Below are 12,667 nucleotides of genomic sequence, written 5' to 3'. Positions count from 1 at the left end.
TTCCTGCTGTCTTCTCTTACTGTTCTTTCATCACTCTGGCAGACAAAGAGGTGTTGTCAAGCCAAGTGGCAGCTTATACAGCATATTATGCTGTGTTTTTCCCCACAACACTTTTCATCATTGTCATAAGAACTGTAGCTTTTCAATTAACATAACTAAGGCTGTAACTTAATTAAATATTATTTCAAAGTGGCTTAAGGCATGAATGTTAACTAATGGTTATAGAGGGCTTACGAGAACAGGGATTTAATGTCAGAATGAGGAAAGTTACCAAGACAGATTTGTTCTATGTTTAACAGAAAATCTAAGCACAGGGACTCACAGAAAGACATGCATCCTTTTACAAACTCAAAGACCACCTAGAACAAAGTGATGTTAATATCCATCTCATGGCTGAGTATTAAATGGAAAGACTGATGCCTACTTAGAGCTCCATATAGATGCCAGTGAGAACGTGGTCCTTGGTTACTACAGTCTGCCTATTTCTAACATAATTTTTGACAGGTAATTGTATTGGCTACTCCTAACCTTAGAATTACGTTGTTCTAAATGAGTAGCAATACTGCATATTTCATAATAGGAATGCATTGCAAAAAATAAATTTAAATCAATACCTGTCCTCTTCATCTTTTGCTTTAAATATGAACTTTCCCCTTGAAAAAGCTGTACTCCAGGTCTCATTGTTCAGGAATCTGCTGAACTACACACTAGTTCCAACTCTATCTTGCCTGGATGTTCCCTGAAGTTCCCAGCTCAAGACCTCTCAAAGCCAGTACTGAACCTGACAGGGAGAATCACACCTCCTTGATGAAGAATCAACACTTCACAAGTCATTCTGAGGACAGACAGGAGATGCTTTTAAGTATTTAGAAAACGCTGATGAGGTAGCTTGGAGCACCTGTAACATACTTTTGCTTTTCTCTATCTCACACAGCTACCACATACTCCCAGACATTCCGCTGCAGTAAAAGGGAAAATGTATAGCTAGATGAGTGGATGCACAACTAGATTGTAATAATCTGGATAGCTAAAAATAGTAGATATAGGATGTGAAATACAATTATCGGAGGTGGTTAAATGCTCTGATTTGATGCCTCAGTACACACAGGCCACAGCTTTCTGTATATAAAACATAAGCAGTTGTTTGAACCACAAGTTAACGAGACTGCCTCTGTTTTATTTCTAAGTGAAATCAATCTTGTCAGAGTATCATTTTAATGGAGCAGTTACACCCCTGGTATTTGTAACCAGCTCAACAATAACTTGGTGCAAAACTCACTGCACTGAACAGATGAAGCTCTTGGCTTATGTACTTGCCAAGGAAATAATCTGTAGTTTTCTCATGCTGGGCTGTTCAATCCATTTTTATTTAGCTCTGTTTCACAGAAATTAAGGGAATTCCCAAAATGTTTCTGAGGGGATGCATGTTAGTACAGTCAAATTAAATTCTTAACACTTTTTTTTTCCTCCTCTATGTCCTTTCACAACCCTCTCAACCCCCCACCAAAAGTTTCAGGGCACTACTCCCAGTCTGCTCCTTGTAAAAGAAATAGCAGTTAGAGAAAATAGTGTTAAGGGTTTTGCTGTTTCTGAAGAATCAACCCCTTGAACTGCAAACGTTCACCAAGTCTTCCACATACTGAAAAGGACACAGTGATGTTACCAGCCAAACAGACAATTTAACGTCTCTTCTAGTTAAGCATCTGAGTCAAAGAAGAGCTATGTTCACACACTGCTGCTTATCCCATCAATGCCTCTTTATGGATACAAAACACAAGAGTAAACACATTGGAGAAGGCTGATAATTAAAAGCTAGCAAGGGAGAGGAAACTTCATTATAAAATCACTTAAACATAGAAACAAGACATTTTTAGTTTAAAAAAAATATTCATCCATCATCAACTAGTTCCATCAATTTAATTTCCTTTACTGTTAGAAAACATCTCAGACACGAGGGATTTAAAGTTCTCAGCAATTAAAAATATCAATATTATTAATTTTGAAGAACTTGTCATCACATCTGCTGAAGCAGAATTGCACAGAAACAGTACTCTTGTTTTCAGTGTATAAATAAACCTAAATTTCCCCTATTTCAATGAAAGTTAATAAATCAACTTTCATATTTGTGCTGCTGGGGAAGGGAGAAGAGCAATAGTGAGCAAGATGAGGTCAAGAAAGGGACAGAAAGAGAACCCACTTGGTTAATTTTTCAATGAACAGAATAATGGCAGTAAGAACTGCCCTTCAAACCATATCAGCACTAGGTTTTCTAGATCTATTGCAGTGTACATTTTCAAACAAAATCAGATTTTAACCATATCCAGACATTTGTTACTTTCACATTTGGATAAAATATTTAAATGTAAAAAAAACCCCAATACCAAAACCAAACAAAAATCAGAAACCTATGACCCACTTACCCATAAAATTTGCACAACTCTGTAAATGGGCTCAAGTTAAGAAACCCCAGACCAAACTGTGAGAAACAACAGGAAACTGGAAACCAACAAATAAAAAAAAATCATCCTCTGAAATTAAATTCTTTTTATGTATGCCAATATTTTTTACACTTATATGTATGTTTTTTTGCACTCTCCTATTTAGAGTTTACATTTACATGTTAATGTATTAGCTCACAGAGATACAAACTTCCATTCACACCAATTCTGCCACAGAGCTAATAGAAGTATCTAGAAAACCCTCAGCTCTTAACCCCATGCTCCAACCATGCAGTTTCATATCATTTTTATGTTAATATTACCAGCAACAGGTAATACACAGCACATGTTGTGCTGGTTTTGCCTGGGGCAGAATTAAATTTCTTCACAGTAGCTAGCTCTGGGGTCTGTTCTGGATTTGTGCTGAAATCAGTGTTGATGACACAGGGGTGTTTCAGCTATTGCTGAGCAGTGCTTACAGAGTCTAGGCTTTTTCTGCTTCTCAGCCCACCAGTGAGTAGGCTGGCAGTGCACAAGAAGATGAGAGGGGACACAGCTGGGACAACTGACCCCGACTGACTGAAGGGGGATATATGATGCCAGGCACAGCAATAAAACCCTGGGGGAAGAAGAAAAAAGGGAGAAACGTTCAGAGTGGTGGCATTTGTCTTCTCAAGTAACTGTTGTATGTGACAGAGCCTTGCTTTCTTGGAGATGGCTGAACATCTGCCATGGGGAGTAGAGAATGAATTCCTTTTTTGATTTGCTTGCCTGTGTGGCTTTTGGCTATAACCTATTAAATTGCCTTTGTATCACTTTCACCCTTCTGATTTTCTCCCCCTTTGCACCAGAGAGAGTGAGCAAGCAGTAGTGTGGGGCTTAGCAGCTGGGGTTAAACCATGATGTATGTGAAAATGACTGTGCAATCAAACATTTCTGGAACCTTGAAGCAAGCAGCTATCAATTGCCATCTTCAGCTAAGTACGTTTCATCTTTTTCCTTCAAACTAGCTCTAAAATGGATATGAAAAAAAATTTCATTATTTATCCATAGAATCAATAACATTTTTGATAAATTATTAGATGGATTTGTTTTGTACTCCACAGTCCTCTTGCCACCCTCATCATGTCAGACTGAGGTTATCCATTCTCTGCAGCTGAAGGCAAAATGTCTGTCCAGTACCAAAAATATAATTCACTACGATTAATATTATCACCAAGAAGAATTTGTTTTCTTGAAACAGCACCATTCAGAATAGCAATTCAGTTAAGGCTAGGATGGATTTTTATATCTGTATTACAAAGCATCCCGGATTTTGTTGACAGCTCCTCTCCATTTAAGAAAGAATTAGGTACATGTTCCAGCATTGCCAAGATCAACCACAGCAGATGGATACTTTCAACCAAATCCCATCATTGCAAAATGTGGGGATGTTTGTTTAGGAGATGCCATAACCTGAGAGGGAGAGCTTTGATACCTTTACTGTTTTACAGCTTTTTTTCCACAGTCTTTTTCTTGCTGAGCTCCATCAAGATAACAAGATAACAAGGAACTTTAAACGAACTGAGGTATGGAAGAAATCAGCTTAGGCAATCTGATTGGATTTTAGGCCCCTGTTCTGCAATTCCTGGCTCCCACCCAATACAAACTGCTATGAATGTGACCATGTCAAAATACAACAAAGGCAGAGTTTGTTTATTTTTAAATGCCACTACCAGAAGGAGACTTTTTGTTTGTTTATTTTGAGGTTTGGCAAACTCAAGTACCAAAGCAAAACTTTCTAGCCAGAAGCCTTAACCACATTAAAACAAAATTGGAAAAAACCCCACAAAACCCTATTAATTAGCAGTCATCAGTTCCTACACCTTGTCTGAGATTTATTAAAACACAAGCAGATCTATCTTACTCCAAGTTACTCCAAGACATACCTAAGACACCATATTCGGACAGGGAGCTGTTGCACACAGTATAGGGGGCCTGCTGCTCCCAGAGGTGATTCATGGGAACACATGTCCTCTTGTCGACTTCTTGATCATGAAGCACATGATGACGATGGCTGCAAATAGATGTTGAAAGACATTTATTAATTAAGCATAACTTTGGTCGTTAACAGAGCTATTTTCAAATATGAACCATCAAATATACATTCTAGAAAGCCTGCAAGCAACAGTTAGCTGCTTGCAGACCAAGCAGCACAACCCCCTGGTTTGGATGAAACTTTGTGATACCATCACACACTTACTACAACTGCTGCACTGTAAGGACTTTCAGTGACTATCCAGGCTTGTTCTCAAGCACCCATGAAAACTGAAAACACCTTATAACTAGTAGAAATGGGAGGGAGACAGAAAGGGGTGGGGAAGCTGTTGTTATAAAACAGAGAGATTAAATAAAAAAACCCCACACAACAAACAACCAAAACACAGAAGCAAAAAATTGTTATTAAAAACAATTTACTCTGCCTCTCGCAATTTCTTTAATCTTTTCCTTGAAGCAACTGTTGTTTCTCTTTTATGCAAAAATTTAATCTAATCTAATCTCAGCACCAAGATTTGAAGCAGCAGCATCTTTCCTGCTATTTCCACTCGCATGCACCATTTACAGTTCTCCAGAACATCATTAATCAGCATTAGAATGGGGCACTGAGGAACACTACCAAAACAGAGATGACTAAAGTAATTACTGTAATCCATTAACTCTCTGAGCAGACTAACTGAGTGAATCACACCAATATGTCCAACTTTACAACTGCTAACATAAGGACAGTTATTATACTGGTAACAATTACTGTGTGTTGCATAGCTGCCAGCACTGAACTGAAGACTGAATCTTTTTGTACTTCTCTTTACAATAATGAATGCTAGCAAAAGAGATCTGAAATGTACTCAAGATGTCAACAATACAAGGCCAAGAAAAGATAGAACCTTCGAAGAACAGTACAGGGAGGGAAGCAGATAGGGGAAAATGCACACACCAGACAACTGATAGGCAGAAACAATTTTTGCCACTGTAATTTTATTTTTGTCATTGAGCCAAAGATAGATGGTCTAACTAGGAGATAAGCTTCTTGAGCATGAAGCTGTGTTTCCCCAGCAAAAGGCGACTACAATGAGCACAGGTGGACAGACAGAAATATACAGACATGCAAGTCAAATTTTGCTGTTGTGCAACTGTCAGGTTTACTGACATCAAACCAGTACAGAATTGAGTTTCCCTCTCTCTCTCTCTCTCTCTGTCTTTCCCTTCTTCAGTGTGCAAGTCCAAGAGGAGAAGGGGCCCAGCCCTTCTGTCTGAAGTTTTATCTAGCTTCTATCTATTGATAACGTTGAGTACTGTAATAGGAAAAAAGCAAGTAGTCACATTCAATACTGACAAAAGGACTATTTTCTAAATACCACTTCAGAAGCTTCAAAATAATAAAAGCACATCATGGCATTTTCATTATGTCAACACAGTATCTTCACTTCTTCCCAAATTCTAGCTGATACTCTTCAATTAGTTCCCGAGACTTAAGACGTTATGTACTTCAAGGATTCTTGGGGAAGAAGGATCTTCTTAGTACAGAGAGAGGATAAAATGACATGTACTTTCTATGTTTCCAATAAAAATGCACCAGTGTTTGCAAATGTCTTCAGTTGTTACAAAAGTTGCTCATCTTTATTATATATGACAAAGAAACCAAACCACAGCTAAAAAAAGAGCAGCTTTACTGAGAACTCCAAGTATCTCTTACATGTGTTTCTGCCACAAGTTAACTTTTCTGCCTATCCCTCTAAATGAAATGTGCCTGAATACATAATATAAGCATTTTATAAATTTCTAGTGTTCTCTTCTGTTCAACAGAGTAGTTGAATATTCTCTGACTTACTTATGTCCAAGGCATTTTTTGAATTTCATCTTTCATTGTTCAAGTGCCCTATCACACTTGTAACAAAAATTCACACCATAGACTCATATTTTGTATATTCCACTACCCATCAGGCAAACTCAAAACACAGCAGTGAAGCAGAACCAGGTTACTATAAAAAAAACACCTGCAGTACCAGCTTCAGCCTTAAACTTAACAGGAATTTATTTAAATGTTTTTTTACTTCTTGTGTAAAAGACTGACTAATAAAACCCAGATTGCACAGGAATCCTTAGCTAGTCTTCACCAGTCTAAGTATCTTTTTATTTGAACACATTTTTTCCTTTTTCCCTATATTGCTGTGAGCACAACAATTATTTTTACCTTAAACAAACGTCAAGAAAATCTGGTCAATATTTCGGGAAAATCTTCTTCCACCAGTGATAGAACTGGGAATACAGAGAATCAGTATTCTCAAGACAAGTGTATAGGCATGTGCTAAACATGACTAAGCACTCACCTGAAACAGGTGGGCAGGTTGCTAAGCAACGAACATGTGTTTCTCTCCCAGGAGATGTTCATCACATAATAAGACCATGGTACTGAAATCAAGGAGAATGAGAAATCGGGACAGGAGGGAGGGGAATCTCCCCATTTTCAGTTTTGTTTTCAGGTCTTGTCCAGAGTATTTTGTTAAAGTGTCATTAGAATGGAAACAAAATGAAGAAAGACTAAAAGACTGGATATCAAAAGAAGCTGAGGACTGAAAGACAGCACTGTACCAAAGAAGACAGGCACAAAGATTCATCTCTTTTCTGCAAGCATTTGCAATGAAGCACAGTGCAGCTGCTAGTTCATTCACCCCCAGCAACAGGCTCCGCATCAAAGGCTTCAATTAAATACCTCATTAACATTTCACTCCACAGAGAATCAGGTAATGCAGCAGAATGGTATACACTTTTATCAAGCAATCAGATTCTGCATTCATTCATGCTCCATAGTCATGTAAAGTCTTGGTACAAAGGATCTTGTATCACTTTAAAAAGCCTAGCCAACTGGCAATGTGTTTGGTCACAGGACACCCAAGTTCCAAGCAGCCACCGCTGCAACAGTATTTAAAAGACTTCAGTCGGCAGCAGCAAACACCCTTCTTCTGCTTCTCAGCAATGAGGGGAAATTGCAGCTGAATTTTTAGTCAAAGAGCAGAAAAAAAATATTTTCTGCTTTTCAGAAAGAAAAGGAAGACAGTATCAAAGAACATTTGTTCTGCCTTAAATACAATTCTTTAAAATGCTGTTTACAGAGACACAGAAGATCTGACTATTCTTGACTGCCTGAATCTGTAACATCCAGATTGATGATAAAAAGCCAGAACTTCCCCTTTCCCACAGAAGACTATATGGTTTAAGAAATGTCAAGGTGTTTCTTTTAAGTATGAGACAGTACTTAACAGTTATCTCAGTACTCACCTAAAAGTACCCCTCTCCACATCCTGTCCACTTAGTCGGACATGAATCCCTTCTTTCAGAAAAGAGCCAAAAGCCATGTATTCTGCTAAGGCCCAGTCAACAACCCTGTTCTTGGTCATTTCCAAGCGAGCTTTTAAAATCCGAGAGAGTCCTACATTGGAATAAAGATCAGGTATCAATGGACATACTTCAGAGTTATTTCATATTCACATTACTTTCCCCATTCTCCTTCCCCACTGGCTAAGTTAAACACAGATCTTAATAGGGTCTACAAAGTTTTCTTCTAGAACTGAACTGCTAACAAAGTAAAATAGCCTGTTTCCCAGGCAAAGGGTTGTATAATAGGGTTCATACCTTGTTTTAGAAGAATAACATAGGCTGTGTCAGAAACTACTGAGGACAATTTAAAAGATTCATGATGAAATACTTCTTAAATATTTATTTTCACATCTCTGATACCAAGTACTGGTTTACAAGCAACCAACGTTATCAGCTATAGGGTTCCTGAGTTTTTATTCTCTCTTTCTTTATCATTTGTCTTATAGGACTTCTGGAGATGTTACAAAGAGAAACAGGCTGGACTAATCAACACAATAAATACCATGCAAATAGGAAAGTCTAGCACATGCCAACAGATTTTCAGTTGGTAACCAAAAGCTATGGGTTTTTTTTATGGTGAAGATTTTGTAACTTGGTAAGCCAAAACACAAGTTGCAACACTGTGACTTTTAAAGGGAATAAAAGTTCAAAGCTGCACATGGGTGCTTCCAGCTTTGAGGCGATAAACCTAGTGTCACCTGACACCATCTTACTTTCACATTTGCACTGATGCTTATGGCAAACTGTCTGATTTGTTGTGTTCCCCATTTTTTACAGAAATCACCCTGCATTCTTTCCACATAAAACTATTGCCTTATATAAGTTATTGCAATTTAAGTAAAATAATATACATATCTCCTGGAAATTTTCTCTTCAGAGTATACTAAACATTGATAAAACAAAATAATCATCCTATTGTTTGCTGAAAGACTGCGAGATACTAAGCTGTCTTGTTCTAAGGGAAAAAGTACTCCAAAAGTGCTCTTCCTCTTGTAATTCTCTCAAAATTTTCTTCTTGTGGCCTTTTAAATTGCATAAAAGAATCTTGCAGACAAAAGTTTGTTTTGAACCCTATCTTATATACCAGCAAGTGTTACTTAGTGTCTAGTCTTAATCAAGTTAGACTGTCCCACCTTTTAATTAGAAAGTCTAATATTAAATTTTATTGGTTGACTATAATCACAAATGTATCAGTACCACAACAAAGTGCACAAATGTGTAGAAGAGTTTTAAAGTTCATTTCTTAATTGTATCTGATCAACAGGCTTTGAATTGTTAACTGGGAGTGCCCTATCATCATTACTGTAACAGTGCTTAATTGTCCTAAAGGAACACAAACACATAGAACATGTACAGCAGACACACTTTATTCCTTGATGGATGACTCTGGAGAAAAAAGATCAGCTGGAGATTTTACCCAGGAAACAAAAAAAAAAGCTCTTTCTTCTGATCCCTAATGGTAAATTCCCTACCATTCAACAAAAGAAAAAAGATACCTGAACAAAGTATTTCCATATTTCCCCATGGAATGAACCTGTTACTGCTCCCTGTAGAGCTGCTAGACTTCAACCTGACCAGGGAGTAAAAGAATTAACTTGGAACTTTGATACAGTGCCAGGTGCTCCCCAGTGAGACAGGCATACTTCAGTTTTTACTGGAATCAAGGCCAAATTAGGAACTGAATTTCTTCAGACCAAAAGCTTAAGACTTTTTGAGAAAATGCTAGATTTGTGCTATCATCAACATTAAATGGTAAGTTGAAATAAAAACTGTGTCTGAATTTTCCAAGAGTCCATTCAGCTGTACTAAAATTAGCCCCATAGTAAATCTGAAGTGTTGCTATGTCTGAAAAGACCACACTATATTGCTGAGTAGAAAGTTATCTAAATACAAGCAGTGTCTTAAGTAGACTTCAAATTACCACTATTACTACCTCAAATTAGCATTAAAAAAAAATAAATTAAAATATTAGTGCTTCCTGAGATAGGAGCCTCAGCTCCCTGAAAGCCCCACAAACATGCCGCATAACAACAGCATTTTCCACAAGGACTTGAAGAATAAAAAGAGGTACTAACCTAATGTTACAAAGTGACTTTTACCACCCTCAGAGAAAAATCTATTCTAATATGGTAGGCAACAGAAGTGATGTAACACTGAAACATTATGCTGAGAACAAGCATCAGGACCTTAACTGTCACATTCTCCTTGCAAGGACAGGGTGGAGCTAAAATCATAGGCATTTTCCTCTGGGAAATGGCCCAACAGCAACTCAGAAAGTGCAGAAACAAAATAAATCTGAGCAAGATACATAGCCACTAGTGGAAACAAAGACTCAGGCTCACCTGCATGTATTTTGAAGTCTTTGACTGGCACAGAACTAGCTACGTTGCCAATATGAGTCAGCAGGTCTTCTGAAATGCCAGTTGGAGGACAGGACATGCATTTGGGCTCACCATCCATGTTAAAGAATCCTGGAAGTAAAAGATTTGGTGAGATATTAGGTAGGTAGCGATGTAGGTAGCGATGTCTACACTACCTACAATTTCTTTTAAAACTCAGAACTCTTGAAAGACATTCTAAGCATCAGTCTAAACCTAGCTCTTCACCTATCACTGGGAGACACTGTAACTTTGTCTGCATATCAACAGAACTTGATCTTACAGATACACAGTGACCTATTTAATTTGTGCCTTCACTCCCTGTGAAGTCCAACTATGAGTGCACACAGCGCCTCAACCCCTCAAAAAAACCCAAACAAACAAACCAAAAAAAACCCGCAAGACCCGCTCCTTCTTCATGAAGGCACAGACAGTAAACATTACAGGAAAAAACACCTCTCTGCTAAACTGAAAAGACATCTTTTTCAAAGACACACTTCCTTTGAATTACTTTTAAAGAAAAGCACCACTTTCAAGTTCATCTTGCAGAATGTTTTACTTACTATTTACTGGACCAAAACAAAGGTCACATATTTTATTTTAAAGGAACACTGTCTGATAAAAATAATTTAAGAGTAGTAGAATATGGACTAAAAATAAAAGCATAATAATATTTACAAACTAAGATAAGTGAAAGGATACCTCTTACCAGGCCAAGGTGAATCAAGCCAGTGCTTGATATGTAGGATCTTGTTATCCTTAGATCTAGTATATGCTTCTTCACATATTCTATCATACTTTGCAATTTCTTCCTGTAGAACAAAAAATTTCTTTTTAAAACAGATAAACGTAACACCTTTGTATCTTACAGATGACACCTACTATTCAGTATCACAAATCATTCTATGATTTCTATGATGACAAAACCTGTCATTGAACTCCAGAAGAAAATGCACTTACAATTATGCAAACAATTTCATTTTATCTAGGATCAAACTACCTTCTAGAACCGTGTTTATCCACTTTACTCTAAATAGATTATTTGATTTATTGGACAGATAGTACAGATGAGAGTATCATGAGCTGATGTAGCAAGCAGTACTCTAGAACAAAACAGAGCTGAAGTATCAGATACAATTTACAGACATACATCTCAGATCAGCACTATTCAACTCTCACACAGAAGCTACTAAAGATGAGAAAAGAACCTCCTGGAAAACTAGTCTGGCTATCAGAGTATAACTAAGAATCTCCTGGCCACACCTCTCAATAGCAGCAGATACAAAGCCATACTCTGTAGAGGCAGAATGCCTCTGAAATGTCTATATACCAATTCAAAACCACACTCAAGTTAATGAGCTAGCTAATCTTTGAAGTAATTAACAGCAATGTTGAGCTCAGTCTGTTCAGCAAATCCAAGATCCTGGATCCAGACACCAAAGCCCATGTCACTACTGGCACACTCTTACCACAACTAGTTCTGCACGAGCTGTGAGTAACAGAAAGCACCTACACTAACTGTGCTTTTGTTGATCTGAAATACTGTATCACTGCACAGTTGGCCATATCTATCAGAAGGTTCTTTATTGCATCTGCACTCTACACTTTCACTTTCAAAAAGACTAAGGTAAAACCTAACAAGCTGAATACAGACACCAGACTCTACACTTGATCCTTTTGGAATATTTCAAATGATGACTGAAATGAATTGAATTATTGCAAGAAAATAAAAAGGTTAAATTCATTTTATTGCATTATTGCTGGGTACAAGCCTGCCAATGTTATAAATATGAAGATATAGTTATACCTATGAGAATTCAAACAGTGTCTTATTGCTGAATCAAGATTCTAGGGATGAAGAACAGATGACAAATGCCAGCATTCATGTATTATCACCTTTTACAAATCTCAGAACTGGAGCAAATTTATTTTTTTTAAAATATGTATTACCTCACAGCACTTTCAATCCTTTTCTTACAACACTACCTATTTTACATGAAAATCCAAACAAAATTGAATCAGAAAGTGTCAGAGGGTGAATTCTTATCACAATAATGAAAGGAAGGCTTTTAAGCAGACAGCAAACAGCAACAGTTGTATCTTCCTATTGACAGTTTAAGTTCCCTTTAACTCCGTTGGTGTGTACCTCAAACTCCTGCAGAGTTACAGTCCCATCTGCAATCAGTTTGTCAGCATACTTCTTCAGCACTGGCACCTGCTTATGGATCTGCTTGTACATTAGAGGCTGGGTGAACATTGGCTCATCCATTTCATTGTGCCCTCTCCTGCGGTAGCAAACCTACAAAGGAAAAGATTGTTTCTGTTGGTATGGAAAAATGTAAAACAAAACCTTTCCATTTCATACTTTTACAGAGATTTTAGGAGGTTTATGGTATTAAAACGTTTATGGATTCTTGTTTGACTGTTAGCTGTTTG

At 37.4% G+C, this 12,667-nt stretch overlaps 1 protein-coding gene across 3 annotated transcripts in view; it reads right to left on the bottom strand.

Annotated features, from left to right (window-relative positions):
* The window catches only part of OGDHL (oxoglutarate dehydrogenase-like), a 46,315-nt gene that overhangs the window by 13,925 nt on the left and 19,723 nt on the right, over window positions 1-12,667 (bottom strand). For all 3 annotated transcript variants that reach the window (XM_010001132.1, XM_010001134.1, XM_010001135.1), the window contains 5 exons: window positions 12,378-12,530; window positions 10,941-11,043; window positions 10,196-10,324; window positions 7,755-7,905; window positions 4,367-4,494 (listed from right to left, as the gene is read on the bottom strand). In XM_010001132.1, the coding sequence (XP_009999434.1) occupies window positions 4,367-4,494; window positions 7,755-7,905; window positions 10,196-10,324; window positions 10,941-11,043; window positions 12,378-12,530 (664 nt within the window). The remainder of the gene's footprint in view (window positions 1-4,366; window positions 4,495-7,754; window positions 7,906-10,195; window positions 10,325-10,940; window positions 11,044-12,377; window positions 12,531-12,667) is intronic.

This window comes from Chaetura pelagica, unplaced genomic scaffold (genome assembly GCF_000747805.2).
Source record: "Chaetura pelagica isolate M959 unplaced genomic scaffold, ChaPel_1.0 scaffold346, whole genome shotgun sequence".
Classification (NCBI taxonomy): domain Eukaryota; kingdom Metazoa; phylum Chordata; class Aves; order Apodiformes; family Apodidae; genus Chaetura; species Chaetura pelagica.
The sequence above is the reverse complement of the archived record's forward strand: the minus strand, read 5'-3'. Positions and strand labels throughout refer to the sequence as shown.